Below are 17,105 nucleotides of genomic sequence, written 5' to 3'. Positions count from 1 at the left end.
AGCCACTGTGAGCAACCACATTCTGTAGCTGTGGGTATTTTCTAGTTCCATCTTTAGTATTAGTTACATATACGTGAAGTGAGAACTAAAATTTACCGCTAGTGATATTAAGGTTATGAGTGAAATCTTGTGGTTGGAGGAAGACTTGTGATTTTAGGTGTAATTTTGGAAAATACCTATCCACATATATTTCAGTTTTCCCGTACTCTGGTCAAAAGGCTAGCAGGTAGTCTCTTTACAAAATTTTGATAAAACAAAAAAGTTTTCTATTAACTCTGGAAAAGGTGAACATTTAATTGATAGTGTTCACCAGTCCTGATTCCTTTAAAAAATCATTATCCAAATAGAGGAGTTTTTCTTTTTTTTTTTTTTTTTGGTTCTTTTTCTTTCATCCTTCTTAAAACCTTAACAGATAATTTGTTCCCCTTAGATGAATACCAACTTTTGCTATATCAAAAAGTGACTGGCTCAGCCTGCAAGGGCACTGCAGGCCCAAATTATCCACTGGATAGTTAAGTCAGATACACATATAGATATTTTCTTGTAGCACGTGGAGTTTGGGAGGTAGAAGAAAGGAAGATACTTGACTCTCTCACCATTTCTTTATTCCTGTTGCACACAACAATAATGCTTACGTGTGATCCATCCTTTGGGGTACTACTGTCTGCATAACCCAGCTGTAGAAAACTTGGTCTTCCTGGCCCAGCAACTGTGGTTCTGTGTAGACACAATCCATGCTCATACTCAACCCAGTGAAAAAAAAAAAAAAGCCTTTTCTTTAAAAAAAAAAAAAGTGTTATCATTATGTGAGCCTACTGTCTCTGTATTGCACTTCTGAAAGGAGATTTTCTTGAGACGTTGAGTGATTTCTGTTGTAAACAAGAAATGAGAAGTGGAGCATTACTTTACGTAAGAGCAGAACAAACACTGTGACCAGGACAGATCTCATCCAGCCTAAAGTGGTCTCCTAGGCTCCTTCTGCGGTCACTGGAAAGGCCCACACACCACCAGTGTATCGCAGCTAGCTCAGACATAACAGACATAACAGACATAAAGGTGAACTCACCTTTAAGGTACATTTCTTTCTGTATTGATGAGGAAGGCAGTTTACATGACTAACTTTGGAAAGCAAATGTTTATTTTTTAATAGACACAGTAAGGTGAGACTTACCCATAGTGTTTGCTCTAATCTCAGAGCTCTGAAATGATTGAAGTTCCATTGAACACAATGTAGATAGTTCCGCGTAAGCATCATTCAAGTGCAGGAAAAAGAGCTAATGAATCATTAAAGGTAAAACTGGAGCTGTAGAGGGAAAAGAAGCAAATATAGATTAATTCCTCATTTGGAATTATTTTTTCTGAGAGGAGAAAGAAGTTTACAGAAAATTTATTGGAAGGGAAGTCTGTAGAAACAGAACATAACATTTAGAGTTAGTTAATAAAAATTATAAACAGTAAGAATAAAATTGTGTATATTTCTATAGAGGAAATAAGATTCACTGTTCATAAGCTGCATAAACCATGGGTATACTGTTTCTCTGCCTTAGCATGTAATTGAGAAGTAGGCATCATTATCAAGATCAGACTTTGCAGTGTCTTAATTTATATTTAGTGACTAGTTCTACAGAACATGAAAGATGATCTTTAGAATTGGCTTCTCAGATTGTGATAATGTAGATTTTAATTTGATGGATTAAAGCTGTGCCTCATTTACTGGGTCCTGTGGAATTTAGAATTAGATTCATGGGTCATAAATTAGGGAAGAAAACAACTTTATTTGACATAGTCTCTTCACACTTGCTGTTTCTAACCATTCTAGTGGAACTGAATGTCACTATTGCTTAACAGTAATGGAAAGATTGCTGTACATAGCTGTGAGACCATATAGTAGCAATCCACCAAGTCTTTGCAGGTCAGCCAGTCCCCCAACAATATGAAAAAATTACAGTCTACACTTAATATGAGAAATTTTTTTCATATTTTATATTTTAGAATGTATTTTCCAGAATTTGAAAAAGACTGACCTTTTTTTTTCCTTGTCATGATAACACTTTCTAGTTGCTGCAAAAAACTACTACTACTGCTGCTGTAGTTCATCTCTGAGATTATTCAAATCCTATTTGCATCTATAAAAAATAATAATCAGTTTGAATACAACTAGTTCAAGCTCATCAGGTAATTATAGTTTTGCACATGTTACTGTTTGATAGGAATTTATATCAAAATACCTGTGCTGTATACAATTTGGGTCTAGGGGTCTAGACCTAGAGGTCTAGTCATAGTTGATTGACCAAACTAGATGTTTCCTCCCAGCTTTCACTGGGTTTGGATGGTTTGCTTCTTAGGTCAGGTTGGAGGTTGTCAAACATCTTCTTGTATGTGCGTCTGTGTGGTTTTGAGCCACCAACCCACTGGTTTAGCTGCTGCAACTCTGCAACTCTGGCCATGGTTGCCAGCTGAGGGAACTGGCTGGGACTGGGCTCACCTGGACATTCAGGAGGCTTGTGCCAAGGCGTGCAACCACTCAGTCAGTGGGTGGCATCAGTTGTGATACTGGAAAAAGTCTTGATTGCCTAGCTGTGAGCATCTAGTGCAGTTTTAGGAGCTACAGCTACTCCAGCAGGGTGTCCCATAGAGCCCATGTTGTATTTGCTAGCACTGATGAGACGTCCCAGGGACCCTGTTCTGTCTAAAAGGGCATTAGACACCAATTTCTGGAAACTGAGTAACGTCCTGATAGCCAGAGTATACAGCTCTGGCTTGCTCTTGGTGACAGTACATTAATATTGTTGAATTCAGCATCTCATTGATTTCCTAAAAATCAGAGATCAGAGTCTCCTCAGGATGGCCAAGAAAGAGTGAGGGAAGCCAGGCAAGTCCCACCTGGGCTGTTGAATGCAAAAACAGGCGAAGACTCCTGAGTTAGCACCAAGTGGCTGATATGCCCCTGCACTGCAGTGCAATGCGGTTGAGAGAGGTTAACTCAGATCCAAAAGGCAAAGTAGGTGGATTAACGCTTCACCGCGCATGAGCTGGCCTCGCGGCAGGCTGCGCTGGCATGGCACGGCTGGTCCCAGTTGCTGACTCACTGTGTAGCTCAGGTCACAGAAATGTTCCCGCATGCATCTGCAGGGAGGGCAGATGCAGCAAAACTCCAGGCGTGAGCACCCTGGCGAGTTGTTGGCTGCATTTCTCTGCTGCTACCACTGGGAAAACAACTTTATTTCCACCCCCTCTCAAAAAAAAGGAAAAAGAAATAGAATAAATACATTCATATTCTTGTCCTACTGTCTCAACTGCCTGTTTTCAGATCACTCCATTGTCATTTTAGACCAGTCATGTTCTCTTCAGAAGCTTTTCAGGTGGTTAATCACAAGATACCTAAATATGCTAAAAGCTAAAAGTGCTTGGAAGATAAAAAAGAGAGAGAGAGAGACCCTTTTCTCATCATACCAAAACAGCATATGCTTGAAGGATGTTGACTTTTATAGCACTTACATGCTTTTGTAGCAGCAAAGATGTAAGTGTAAAGCCCAAGGATCCGTTTTATCCACGATGTTCTAAAACAATATGTACATATGTTTATAGAATTTAAAATGTCCAACAAAAAATACATCTCTGATATTAGCATAAAAATTTCACAGCCTCCTCATCCTTAACAGCAGGTTAGTTCTTGGTAGGAAAATTATTTATTGGCAAAACGAGGCACTTCATCAAACTGAGGATAGACCTCGTGTATTCCAAAGTAAATCTTCCTTTCACATAGACAGGGCAAAAATCTTTTTAAAGGGTTCTTCAGGAGGTCAGACTGGATTTTCAAATGTTTCAATATGTTTGCAAATATTCTAAAACATATTTCTTTTAGAATAATTCAAAACTGTTTTAAAAATATTACTGTTTTAACCTGCTAGTTTAAATTTTGAAATTAGCTTCAATTTGAAACTGAGCTGGTATGAATAAGAAAGAAAATATCATGAAAAATGTTGAAATGAGTTATTTTGACTGCTTTGAGTTTTTGCCCAAACTTTTAACATAGGAATATTTTTTCTGTGTTTCTGTATCTTTAATATTTAAAATGTTGTACAAAGGATTTATTCAGAAGTTTTAATTAGTGAGCTGAAGGATCTATCTGGTGATGGCTGATGGAGATCATTGATCTTCTCCTAAAGTTGAAACTTCCTGCAAATCCTGTAAAGATAAACATCCCTTTGCATCCTGATATTCTCTCTTATAGCAAAACCTTATCAATAAAGAAAGAAAGATTATGAAAATCACAGTCATGCTCTAAGTGCAGAGTAGGAAAGATCTACTTTGATATCCAAGTTTATTTTAAAAGGGAAAAAAAGAAAAAGGAAACAAATTCAGTGCAATCTATGTCTGCCTCCAAAAGCAGGTAAAAATATCACGCAGTCTTCTTGTTCAGTAGCAGGTAGTGACAACTTCTGAGCTCTGATGGTGTGGAGGCTTAGACTTCTGGGGGAGGGGGCCACTAATCAAGTCACACGTGGATTGATGAAGATTTTTATATCATTTTGCATGCATTTGCAAGAGACAATTTCCCCATATTTTTACACAAATTGTATTTAAGCTCATGATTGAACTACATTTTGTACCAAACTGGACAAGAATTAAGACTTTCAACCAGTAAACACTGCTTTTAATTTTATTTGATACCATCTCTAGTTTTATATACGCAGGCATCCTTACCCCTCAAATCCTTCTGTTTCTGTCTTTAAATTCCAGTATTCCCTTTGTTGAAATAATAGGTCAGTTGATAAATGATCATTTAAATTATTCAGTTTCATCTAGTTAAGTCTATATTTTCTGGAAAAATTGTGAATTTAATTTATTAAACCCCTTTGTGGTTTACTAGGTTTCTTTTTGAGCTACGTGTAGTGGTGAGCTGCTTGCACAGTTTCTTGGTCACAGACATGGTGAGGCAGCTGGCACCAAAGAGGGAGCCAAATCAGGTTGTAGGATGTTGCCAAATAGACTAGAAGCACCAAGATGTGTTTTGAATCTGGCTAAAAAGTCAATTAAATATACAGCCTGTGATATCCAAACTCCCTCATTGAAATATTCCCACTCAAACAGTAGAACATTTATTTTAATCTGATTACCTCTGTATTTATTAAACAAGCAGTTTGTGGAGCTGTACAAATAGGTGTCTTCTCCTCTTACGTGGTCACTGACATCTTGGGAGTGATGGAAATTAGCGTCTCTCTTAAAAAGACGTGACCCTTGTATATACTTGTGTCATTAGCAGACTTGATTTCTTAGGAAGTCATTTGCATGTTGTGTTAAATCTTATTTTTCATTTTCGACTTAGAGGGTGTTCAGAGAACTCTGAACTTCCATCAGACCTGCTCAGACATTGTCTCATTGACAAAGATGATTTTGGAGGATGGAAATTCTGAATCTCGTTCCCCAAGAAAAGAATAGAACACTTGTAGCATTTCAAAGAAAACAGTTACTTAGGATTTTCTTTTATAGATTGTTTATACGCTGAGCCCAGTCTCAAATGCAGGCTCTGTCAAAAGGAATCAGTTAAGGCTTTGGCTTCATTTTAATATATTCCAGCATTTCAGAATTCATGCAGGAAAAGAAAAATAGCCTTTTATTCTGGCTGTCAACTGTTTATCCTTCTCCTCTGTATTTTATTAAAACTTTCATGTTGTGTATACATTGTTCTGGGTAATACCAAGCAACAAAGCCATGGGAGGTTTTTTTTCCTAATTCTCAAACACTTCTACTCAATCTACCTTGAAAAATACTCTTATTACAGGGTTACCAGACAAAAGAACTACTTAGCTAAATTATTAGCTAGGCTATAGCGGCAGCAGTGCTCTGTAGCAGTGTCGCCGGATGGAGGATAATCATTTTATGGTCACGTAGTCAGGAAAAGAGGCTAAAGGGGAAGATATGTCAGCAGGAGACATGCTAATGGCAAGTGACAGCAAAATAGTTACCTTTTGTGAAACTTTAATTGATTAATCATACTTGAAAGCCATTTGCCAATCGTAACAAGAGAGAAACTTTGAAGAGCACTCCCTGATGCACTGGCGAGCAGTGCTTTTTCCCCGCTCCTGTAATGGGTTGCAGCCTACAGAGACCAGTTGCAGGTTACAGAAAGTCCCAGTCGTCAATTATTCACTCTGTGTGGGGTCCAAAGGGGTAATTAAAATCTATTACTGCCCCCTTTGACATATAGCCACCTTCTACCTTGAGCAGGTAAAGCGTGTAGAGTCTCTTGAGGTTTGAAGCGCTCCATACCTGGTGAGGAGTTCCGGACAGAGGCCTCACAAATCATTGGCCTCAGAAAGCCACCAGTGCTTTCTATGCACTGAACTCTTTTACGGCTGGAATTGTGTCAAGTACTGCCTCCAGCAGTGCCATTCCAGTCATCCCGAGCTTCGAGCATCTTCTCATATGGGTGGCTCTAATTCCAACTTTCACGTATTATCCGTGCTTTTTTTTAAAGATTGTCTTTTGCTTTAGCTATTTGGGGTTTTTCCTCTTATCACAGAAGCAGTTTTTTCATGGAAAAAAAATTAAAAGCCTTTCACCTCTGTGAAGTCAGTAGAAGAGGTAACTCAGTTGAGGGAGGGATTGAGGTCTTTAAAACCTAAGGCCCTCGAAGTTCTAAGTAGGATAAGTTACAATGCAGTTTGATTTTGCAGCGCCTTTGTAAAAACATATGGCTTTGGGGTGTTTTTCCCCATTAACTTACAGAATCTCATTAGTGAGTTTAAGCTGTCTGTCATGGTACTGGCAAAACTTTCCTCATTGTTCATGTGTTTGCTCAGGAGAAGATACAGCCTTGGCCTTTTAGTGGCATTGCGTTTTGTTTCTGCCATGCAAACACTGCTCTCTCAAAAATCACATTAACACTTTTTCTTATTTTGGGAAACAAATCTCCCAGAAATAAAAATTAATTCAGGATAAGCATCATATCAACACTTCCAATTCTGGCTTAGAGGAGAAGTCTTTGTCTGTCTAGCATAGAGGAAAGGTTCTCTCTAGCCATTCCTGCCTGCATCGGGGAACAAACTGGGACTTGTTCAGCCTCTGTGCACTGGACAGTCAGTGATTAGGAATAAAGCTGACAACCTGGGAAACTGAAGAGGAGCAAACTATTCAGAGCATCAACCAAGGCATTGTACTGTTTTTGTATGGGCATCTAGAGTTATAACCAAATTGTAAATGTACCTATTACAAAAGCTTTGAAAGATGCTTCATATTTCCAGGCATAAAGCAACCTCTGTTGGAGAGCAGGAGAAAGGAACAAACATCCAATAACATTCAGATGGGAGATCATCCCCTCTTGTCCCAGTCAGACTGAGCTGTGGGACTAAACTAGAGGGATGGAAGCCCTACAAAGCAATTTCTGTGCTTTCTAAGAAAGAATTACTAGCTCTTGAAGAGTTTCCTCCCTTGAAACAAGTCTATTTTTTCTTTGATAAAGTCATCTTCAAGGGATCAGAATATTATCATTTTAGTGGAACAGGAGAGTAAGAGTTGGCTCTAAATGTGGTTTTTGAAAGAGGATGTGGTTTGGCATACTTTACTACAAATCAAGAAATTCCAGTTATATTTCCCTGGAGGGCTTAGGAGAAAGAGAATGCTGTCATGTGTACCAAGTAAGACAAAGGGAAAACAAAAAGCTGTAGCTTTCCAGGAAGGTAGATGTAACTGCAGTTGTACATTTGTGTAATTGTTTGCAAGTGCCATTTGCATGTGATTCTTCAAACATGAGTAAAAGAACGAGATGGAAAATGGTTCCATTTTTTTTTGTTTTTACAAACCAGTTTTGAATTTCCCAGTAATATTCCAGCTTACTAAAATACACCAACATTTTTATTCCTGAAAAATGTTTGATGCTGTTTTTAAAAAAAAGGGGATTTCCCATTTCAGAGTATACTGAGCTCTTTTGGTGTTACAGGTCCTTCTCATCATGCTCCTTACAGAAGCTGGGAATTGTTAAACCAAGCTGGCTGCTCACATTTCTGAGGAAGACATATTAAAAAGTCTTCCTTTTTTTTTTCCGCTAGAAGCCATACTCTTTCTTAAATAGCTCTTAGTATGTTGTTTCAAGCCTATGTATCCTTCTTAATATTACATATACTAGAAGTATCTGTTTGTGGAAGATGAGCTTACTTATGTGAAGAGTCTTGTGAAGCTCAGCCAGGGTTCCCAGTAAATCTCCTGTGACAGGGACAGTTCGTTTTTGGTGCCTTCAGGTGTACAAGGCACTGCTGCTCGGGGCACCACAGACCTTTTCTTCAGAGTGGTAATCTGCAGTCGTCGTTCCTCTGAAAAAAACTGGCTCTGTGTGTTGAAGTTTTCCGTGCACAGCAGATGTTCCTGGTGGTTGTTAAGGAGAAGGAACTCTCTGGAATTTCTTCCCCGAAAATGCAGGGTGCCAGCTCCATGAGTCAGCTGGTGGTGTGAATGTTGAAGCTTGTAGCAAGATAAGGAGGCAAATGAAAGAGAATGGCTTGATTTCAGAACTTTTACCTTCGAAAATACTGTGTGACTATTAAATACTAATATTGCATCGGGGAAACTGAAATTATTTCCATCATTTGTTAACAACATGTAGGGTAATTCAATTACATGAAAAAGTTTTCAGATCCCAAATATTTTTTTGGGAAAATTTTCTGTATGTGTGGAATCTCTTTTTCTCAGTTAGGACTGGGAAGATAAAGGGTTCCGAAATAGAAAAAGCATATTGCATTAAACAGAATAATCGTATCACAGCTGTGATTATGAGAAGTAATGTAAAAACTATTAGCAATAAACAACGCATCCTGGGAGGTGTGTAATGTAAATAAGAAGATAATGACTGAGAACAGCATTATGCCTGGTTTTACAAATGACAACCTGCAGCACAGAGAAAGGTGATGCTGTGCCTGACACCACATTCTCCAGAGTCTCAGTCCACTGCATCCACTGGAAATAGTTGTATATTGTGCTTTACACAGTGTACAAAGCTAATTTAAACAAATTTAATCAAGTTCATGTATAATGAAAGCTGAACATTTTAAAGTACTCAAGGTTGAAAACAGATATAAACATAGCCTGGATTTTTTTGTATTCCCATAGTCTTATATGATAAAATTGCTATTACTTTTTTATTCTCTGAAAGTTTGAATATTCCCTTTCTGGACCTGAGTTCCTCCCTCCTTTCAATCCCTTTGCAACTTTCTGAACTGTCTTAAATCTTTATGTAACCTTTTCTGCTTCTTTGTTCATCCATCTGAAGGATTGGAAGCTGTTTGCTTTTCACCTCAGGGAATTTGGGACATGAAGTGTAATTTAGGTTTATAGTGAAGAAAAATCTTTACATTAAAGGAAGTGATTTAGTGCTAATTGTTTAACTGAACTTGTTGATTATAGAATTAACAGGATTAAAATATGTCTTAGATGTATAGAAGATTTAATGGTTGTTCATTTTGTTGGCTAAAGTTTGCCTCAATCCAAAAACTCCCTTTTTCAGTCTCAGTTGTCTTTATCCATTATCTGAATTTGTCGTGTGATGGGAGGAAAACTGCTCTGAGGAAACCAGGATGATGCAGGGAAACTCTTCTTCATTATCTAGATTTTCCCTTCAGCCTAAGTGTTCAGCTATGCCATTTCCCTACTGTTCTGATCTGGCTATTTGAACTGGGTATGTCTTCTGGAAGACAGAGCTTAAGCTGTTTGATCCATATTGCTGGTTTTGTTAGAATAAGCTCATTGACTTGTAAATTATGGAATAGTTTATGTAGGAATATCTTATTATTTGAGTAATGAGAAAATGCACTGGAAGTCTCGAGTGTCAAAGAGCCCTGACCCCAGTCCAGGATCCCACTGTTGCCTACAGTGCCCATCTTTCCCATGACTATAGAAAATCAGAACAGGCTGCATCGGCCATTGCCCATCATCAGTCTTACTCAGGCACTGTCTCGACATAGAACAGCGATATATATCTGAAAGATGTTGATGATGGCAATAGTTCCTGCCCATTTGAGTCAGAACTGGGGAGTCACTGTGCAGTGGATATAGCTACACGAAAGCACACATGCTCTCTGGCGTTTAAATGCCTTACAATTAGATTTTCGTTGAAGTTTCTAATGAATTAGGTGGTTGTCTGTTTTCACTAGAAAAGACCATTTTGTTGAAATCAGAAGAGTCAGTTTTGACACATCTTTTTCAGCTTAAGGAAGATGATAGAATCCTCTAAGTGGTCAAAACACTCTAACTTTTGAATTTTTACTAATGATGGTGGTTAAAGCATTTTCAGTTTGGAGAGTTAATTAACTTAAATTTCAAAACAAAACAAAAAACCTCAAACACTAAAAATAAATAACCTCTTTTTCTGACTGCAGCTTTTTTTTTTTCAGGTTCAGTTTACAGCTTCATTCTGTATTTCACTTTTTTGTTCCAGTTTAATACACAGAAGTTTTTAAAACATCAGTATTTCGCAGGATAGAAAAATACCCACTTTCTCCCTGCAAGCTGGGCTTCTAATGAAGATGACAATCAGCAGGAAAACTTAAGAAATAGAGCTGGAGTGAAACCAAAGAGACCATCAGCTGTTTTTTTCTGTCACAGAATGACTATAGAGAAGGAGGGAACTTAGGAGATATATGTTGGTATTTTCTGTATATATAGTGTGTTTTCAATATATGTTACGTTATACTTGCATCGCAACCTATCTGGTTTCCTCTCTGTGTTTTTGCTGAAAGTTTTCAAGAGTAGCAGCATCCTAAACAGATACTGAAATAAATTAGTGTGCAAAATAGCACACTGAAAATATTTAACAAACTAAAAACCTGGACTGCCAAGCTAGCATGATTGCAAAAGGGCATTGTGTGAGAACAGACTACTCAAGAAGAACAATTAAGGGTCAGTGGGGCAGACAGGGAAATAAGGGCTTGAGATGCTGGAAGATGCAGTGCCGCAGTGCCCAAGCCTGGCTAATAGCAGAACATGCTGGCGCACTGACAAGGAAGAGGAGGGCAGTTACCATGGCTCAGCTTGTGGGAATGGCTATAAAGGGAAGAAAAAAGTTCCAGATGTGAGTTTTGGCCAAGTGGTAGGGTAGGGTAAAAGACAAACTCTTGAGCTGAGTTATATTTAAAAAGAAGAGAGACAGTGGGAAAATCTCTTTTGAATTGGACATGGAGAGCTAGTTAGAAATAACAAGAGGAAGCTAAGAACAGTGCATGCCAAGCATCACAGTCAAAAAGGTTCCTGCCTATGAAATACCTTCAGCTGAGAAATAAACTCTGAAGGGAAGTGGAAGAAGCCCCATCATTTGAAATATATAACAGGAGCAGACAAAGCACTCGAAAGTGCACTGCAGGGAACAGTCTTTTTTTTTGCAGGAAGCGAGACTTGGATGACCTAATAGCTTCTTTCCATCTCTATTAGACTCACAGAGTTCGAAGTCTCTCCCAGAGCAACAGCACAGCCAGCTTTGAAGGTTTGCCCGGTTTTGGGATTGTAACGCTGGTTAGGACCAGTCTGCGTGCTCCAGCCCCTGCAGATTCCCAAAGCAATAGTTAATAGCTCTGCTGACAAACTGTCTGATTAGTGTGAAATACTAGCAAGCTGTGGAATATCTTTTGGAGAGTTTTCATCACCGAACAGTCCAGATCTAAAAAGGAGCATAAACAAAATTTGCAGTTTCATGTGAGATCGTAGGGCAGAAAGACTTTGTTTACTGCATTCCGATATCCCCTTTGCTGCAGAGTGATTACAGTGCCCAGTTAGTTACAGCTTGCCAGTTTTCATTCTGAAGTCAGATTTCACTCCTGCTTTTCTATAGTAAGTGTTTGATTTGAAGGAGGTGAAATCTGTCCATTGTATTAAACTGTAACAAGAAAAGAAGTTTAGCACATACTGGTGGTATAGCTGCATTCCCTGTTGAATCTCTGAAGGCAGACTTTGAAACATAGGCAGCTTTCTCAACTGTACAGCTCCAGTTAGAGATTTTTTTTTTAAAAAAAAAAAAGACTAATTCTTAGGAACCAGTGGGAAAAAAAATATAAAAATTATACTTTCCTATACTACACTGTGTAAATACTACAGATTCATTGCATATCACCATTGCTTATAGCTTTTAACAGTGCAGTGATTCTTAAACATCTTCTATCTCTCCCCTCCAGTGAGACATTTTGGTGGGAGAAAAGCTCTGTGTCTGCCATGCTTTGGGTCACTCATTTATGTTTTCCCTCTCAGCTTGGCTGCAAACCACCAGAAGGTGCAAAAGCAGCTTTCGTGCCCAAGGGAAGCATTTTTCTCCCATCCACTTGATTTTCAGGCACTTTGCCTAGGCTGGCTCTGCTGCCATGTTCTCCTCTGCCCTTCCCAGCACGACTCGAAGGCAGCACAAAGCAGCGGGAAGGCTCTGTATTGACTTAGTAAGAGATTGTTTTCACTCCCAACAAAGATTAGCTGGAGCTGCAGTGCTCCAGAGAAACAAGACTTGCCCTTTCCAGACCTCTGCTGTCTGGGAGCACGTTACGATTATTTGTGAATTTGGGGAAGATTAACTAACATTGTCCCAAGAAGGTTGTCAGGAGCCATGGGTTTCTCTGCCAGCATCACCTGGGTAATTCAGAGGTGTTTTTCAAGAGTCTGATGGGCCCTGTGCTCTGCCTTTTTGCCTTGCCTGCCAGACTGGCCTGGACAGAGATGCTGCTCGCTCAAGAGGGAAAGCAAAGAAGTTTTCAATCATGTCTGCTGTCTGTGTTTGCCAGTGGAAAAATGGAAATCTCCTGGGGAAGAGTGGGAACAATTGAATTATTTTATGCTAAGGCACAGTAAAACTCATTTTTAAAATTATTGCCTAATGTCCATAATTTATTCACAGTACCAGTCCCAGCAGAGTTAGTAAGACTATTACGCACTTAAAATTAAGTATGCACATAGACATCGGTAGCATCAGAATCTAATGTTTTACTTCTATTTTTTTTTTAATCTCTTTGTGGCAAAATATCTTTTATTATTTCAGAGTTGTTAGAGGTTTAACAGCATGTTCCCAAATGGATTGTGAGCTTAGCAGAAACTTTTTTAAAAGGAGTCCAAATTTTTGAGCGCTAGCAGGGCCCTCGCAGAAAACCTCCAGGAAATGCCGTTTCCATGTTGCGTGCCCTGCCATGATAATTCTGTAGGGATGTGAAGCGGAAGGCACGGAGTGGGAGAGGTTTAACACAATTGGAAGCTTGAGAAATTGCACCTTCTGGATCATCATGTGCTAAAAAATCAGATGAGGTTAAAGGAAATACGTGGAGAAAGGAACTACAAGAACATGTTAGTGATAATAAGAACAAGGTGGGAAGCACAGATGCTGAAAGCAAGGAGGAAAGAGATGGTCAGATTTATGAACGTTGATTCATTTCCAGCAGTCGCTTCATTGACTATTGAATGTGTAGCTTTATTATATGTGATTTCTGCTGGCCTGGAGTTCAGCAACTCTTCACTGAGGCGTGTCTTAGTAACAGGAAGGGAGCAAAGGCCAGCAGTATCTCTGGGCAGCTGGGCAGCTCTGCCATATACTTTTCCTGCCCCAGAGGTTTTTTGCTACTGTTAGCCAAATCAAATTCTTTTTAAACCAATCTTAAATTCAAATAAAGTTCCTCCTGACCTTTGTTATACCATCACTCTTAGCAGTGCTTATAGCTGAGGTTTTTTAAATTGTCTCTTTTTTAAGATTTTCTCTATTTGACAAATGTTGGTAAATAATAAATAAGATAACTCTGGCTGTTAAAGGAGATATCAAGTGGTTGAGATGATGACTAGTTCTTCTGAGAACAGCTACCTGTCTGCAAATGCATATCTAAAGACTGGAGATGTCAGTTGTTTGGAAGAACTCAGTTAAAGGCATTTTCTATTACTACACTAATACAAATTTTTCCAACCCTAACCATTCTATGATTCTATGATTCTATATATGAAAAGGCATAAATATAGGCATGATTAACAACTATTTTTTTGCAATATTTGATTTTGTTTCCATATGCACAGAGTTATTTTTAAAGCCTTTGCTGCATACTCCTAAGTACCTATGATTTGGCTTGCCATTTGAACAGCAACACAAGCCTGGCTTACAGAGCAGCATTAATTTAGCCTTGCACGTACACCTCAGAGTGAAGTGCCTGTGGCCTGGGTTTCTGCTGCCCCATTTCTGTGTCCCTGGTGGAACAGATGGATGTTGTAGCTTCACTGCTTTTGCTGTGAATCCGGTGGTGGCCCTACTGCTCTTCAGCTGGTGGGAGGCTCAGCAGAAAATGTTGCAGAAAACACGGGCACGTGTGCACCCTTGTAACACAGCAGAGGTTTAAGAGAGCAATGCAGTGTAAAACAAGGACCATATAACATTAAAGGTAACACACAGAAGTGGTAATTAGTGCTTCGGGCTCTCTCTGGGAGTTTTTTGCAGTTGAACAAACATTGGAAGGTGGTTCCTGTTATGCACCTTGCAGGAGAGCAGGTCAGGCTGCGGATGCCTAACCATGCCTGCTCCAGGCACCACCCCTTCAGCAGCATTTTTACATCCTTTTCCTCTCCAAGAAACTGGGAAAAGCAGTCTGAAATTGCTGGATATTTGAGTTATATCTCTTTCTGTTAGTGGGAGGAACTGTTCACACTGATGTGCAATGCCTCGGGGCTTAGCCCTGCCCCGTCCATCAAGGTTGAGAGACTTCCCAGAGCTGCAGATAAAACATTGTTCACTATTCCTGCCTTGACCTGGACAGTCCCAGCTTTTATAGAAGACTTTCGGAGCAAAGAAATAAAAAAAAAAAAAAAAAAAAAAAAGAAAGGGCTTTTTCCATCTCCTTTGTGTTTAGGGGCTGAACTTGCCAAAGCTTTGTTCTTCTCCAAAGGGACATGTAGCTGAGGTCTCTCTGTGTCTCATCGCTCCTTTCCCAAACTGAGCACTGTGGTACTCTGTCTATAAAAAGACCTCAAAACAGTCTGAAAGAGATCTACCATGACTGCTCCTAACGAACTGCAGTTTTATGATCAGTTTAACCAGATCCAGTTCTCCACTCAGGTACTCCTAGCTATGTCTTCCTCTCTTCTGACGTTTCATCTTTACCTTTTATGGGGTTGATTTTGGGGCATCTTGTGTTGTTTTTTTTTATTTCTAATCACAGAACTGAGAGGAGGAAGAGGGTAATAAGAGCTCTTTTGACAGAAGTCCATATTAGATTGATTCAGTGGATTATGACAAATGTTCAGGAGTGGGAAGTTTAAGGGTTTCCTGTGCTGTTAGAGCTTCTGAGTTATCTCATTTAGGATAGAGGAATGCTTAGATATCACCTGATTTTCCTCACCATCTCCTGGCTGAGATCATCAGCTATTTTAGGACTTTAAAGTCACTTTCATTCTAAAGTGCTCAGTACTTTCCTAAGATTAAATGAGGAATTTCCTTTGGTTAAATGAGGAATTTCCTTCCAGACCATCATATCATTGAAGGAGAGCTGCCATTTATGTTCCTTTACTGGGAAAATAAGTTATCTAAGAAAGAAAGAGGAAGGACCAGAAATCCACACTCAGAGAAAGGGCCTGACCTCAGCAGTAATAACATTTTTCATTAAGTCATTTTTTTGTTATTAAAATAATTTATCAACCATTGTCCATTGAAAATAATTAAAAGATTGCAAATGCAGATTTCAAGCTGAGGCCAGATTATAAGCTATTTTGATATGACTTTGATTTTAACTGTTAGCTACTCGTGGAATGTGGTTGCTCACTCAGCTCACATGCTTTTGTGTCTGTGCCCTGACATTTATGATGTTCTTGTGGGAAATCAATATTTTAGATCCCTCTTGTTGTGAATAAATTTGTGCATGGAATTCCATTTACAGAAGTCTGTCAAAAACAAATAAAAGGCAATGACTACATTTGAAGAATTTAATATTTAAGAAAACATTCGCACATCTTTTTTTCATTATTTTCCCAGCCATAAGTCTTGACTAAGATTAAATATTGGGCCCAATTATGTTCTACAGGATATAAGCTCCATCTGTTCCACAAATAACATTAATCTCTGCAACCATTAACCATTCCTTTTAGAAATAAATGTTAATGAAAAGCAAATAAATGCAGCCATGTATTATGCATATTATTTCTACATGTATTTTACAGAGTTCGTTTAGTAGAAAGAGGATCTCCACATAGTTTGCCCCTCATGGAGTCAGGAAAAGTAAGTACTGAAAGAAGATTTAAACATATCTTTCACAGTAAATATGTTCAGTAAATTTCCATTTCTGGTCATTTTTAAGTGAGTGTAGTGTTGAGGAAGGCTTTATCAGCTGTGCAAACGGAAGATCTTTCTTTACTGTAGAGATTACAGCACAATGGTAGTAACATTGTGCAAAGCATTTCCTTCTTTTATGCAAAAAGAAGATATTTCATCCTCCGTGTCTCATTCTTGAAACAGCCAACAAATGCGCCACTAGCAAAGGCAGTTTTATCGAGGTAGACCCACCTCCACGGAGAACTGGTCTGAGCTTACCAGCGTTCTGCTCATAGACTACTGATCACCTGCAGAGGGAGCGTCCCTGGTGGGTGGCATCGCTGTGGGGACAGGGTGAGGACACAGGACTGGCATGAAGAGATAGGGGTGCTGCTCTCAGCTCTGTCCCTGACCGTGCTGCCTGGCAGTGCTCTGGCGACCGAGGTCTGTTGATAAGCTTGCTCTGCCTTTGGGAAAAAGGAGAGGAGCCATCGCTGCTGCCCTGAGCCACCAAGGCAGTCCTTGCTCACTGACTGCCCTTGGCACTGTGCGTGCTCCTCTATGGCTTTCTAACTAAAGCTTTGCAAACACTCGTGGCCAGAGGATGCTCCCTTTTCTATTTTCAGGTTTAACATCTGCCCACCTCTGTAGTGTTTGGATGTCTGTTACACAATGTCATTGGCAGGACCTCGTTCTGGGGAGATTGCATGGTGCCTCTGGCTTTCCTTTTGTTTCAGGCCAAAGTTTCACATGGCTAGAGTTTTGGGATTTTTTTTTTTAGTTCTAGTATATACTTTCAGAGAGACTTGGGCCATTTGATAGGATTTTTGAATTGTACGTGAACATTTGATTTCTGAGGAGTTTTTAATGA

General features: G+C 39.2%; 1 protein-coding gene across 5 annotated transcripts in view; it reads left to right on the top strand.

The window, feature by feature from the left end:
- DIP2C (DIP2 acetate--CoA ligase C (putative)) overlaps nt 1-17,105 on the top strand; it is a 327,977-nt gene that overhangs the window by 298,581 nt on the left and 12,291 nt on the right. For all 5 annotated transcript variants that reach the window (XM_086741904.1, XM_086741903.1, XM_086741901.1 and 2 more), the window contains one exon: nt 16,144-16,201. In XM_086741904.1, the coding sequence (XP_086598030.1) occupies nt 16,144-16,201 (58 nt within the window). The remainder of the gene's footprint in view (nt 1-16,143; nt 16,202-17,105) is intronic.

The sequence above is a fragment of the Chlamydotis macqueenii genome, chromosome 2 (genome assembly GCF_036417535.1).
Source record: "Chlamydotis macqueenii isolate bChlMac1 chromosome 2, bChlMac1.mat, whole genome shotgun sequence".
Lineage (NCBI taxonomy): Eukaryota > Metazoa > Chordata > Aves > Otidiformes > Otididae > Chlamydotis > Chlamydotis macqueenii.
The sequence above is the reverse complement of the archived record's forward strand: the minus strand, read 5'-3'. Positions and strand labels throughout refer to the sequence as shown.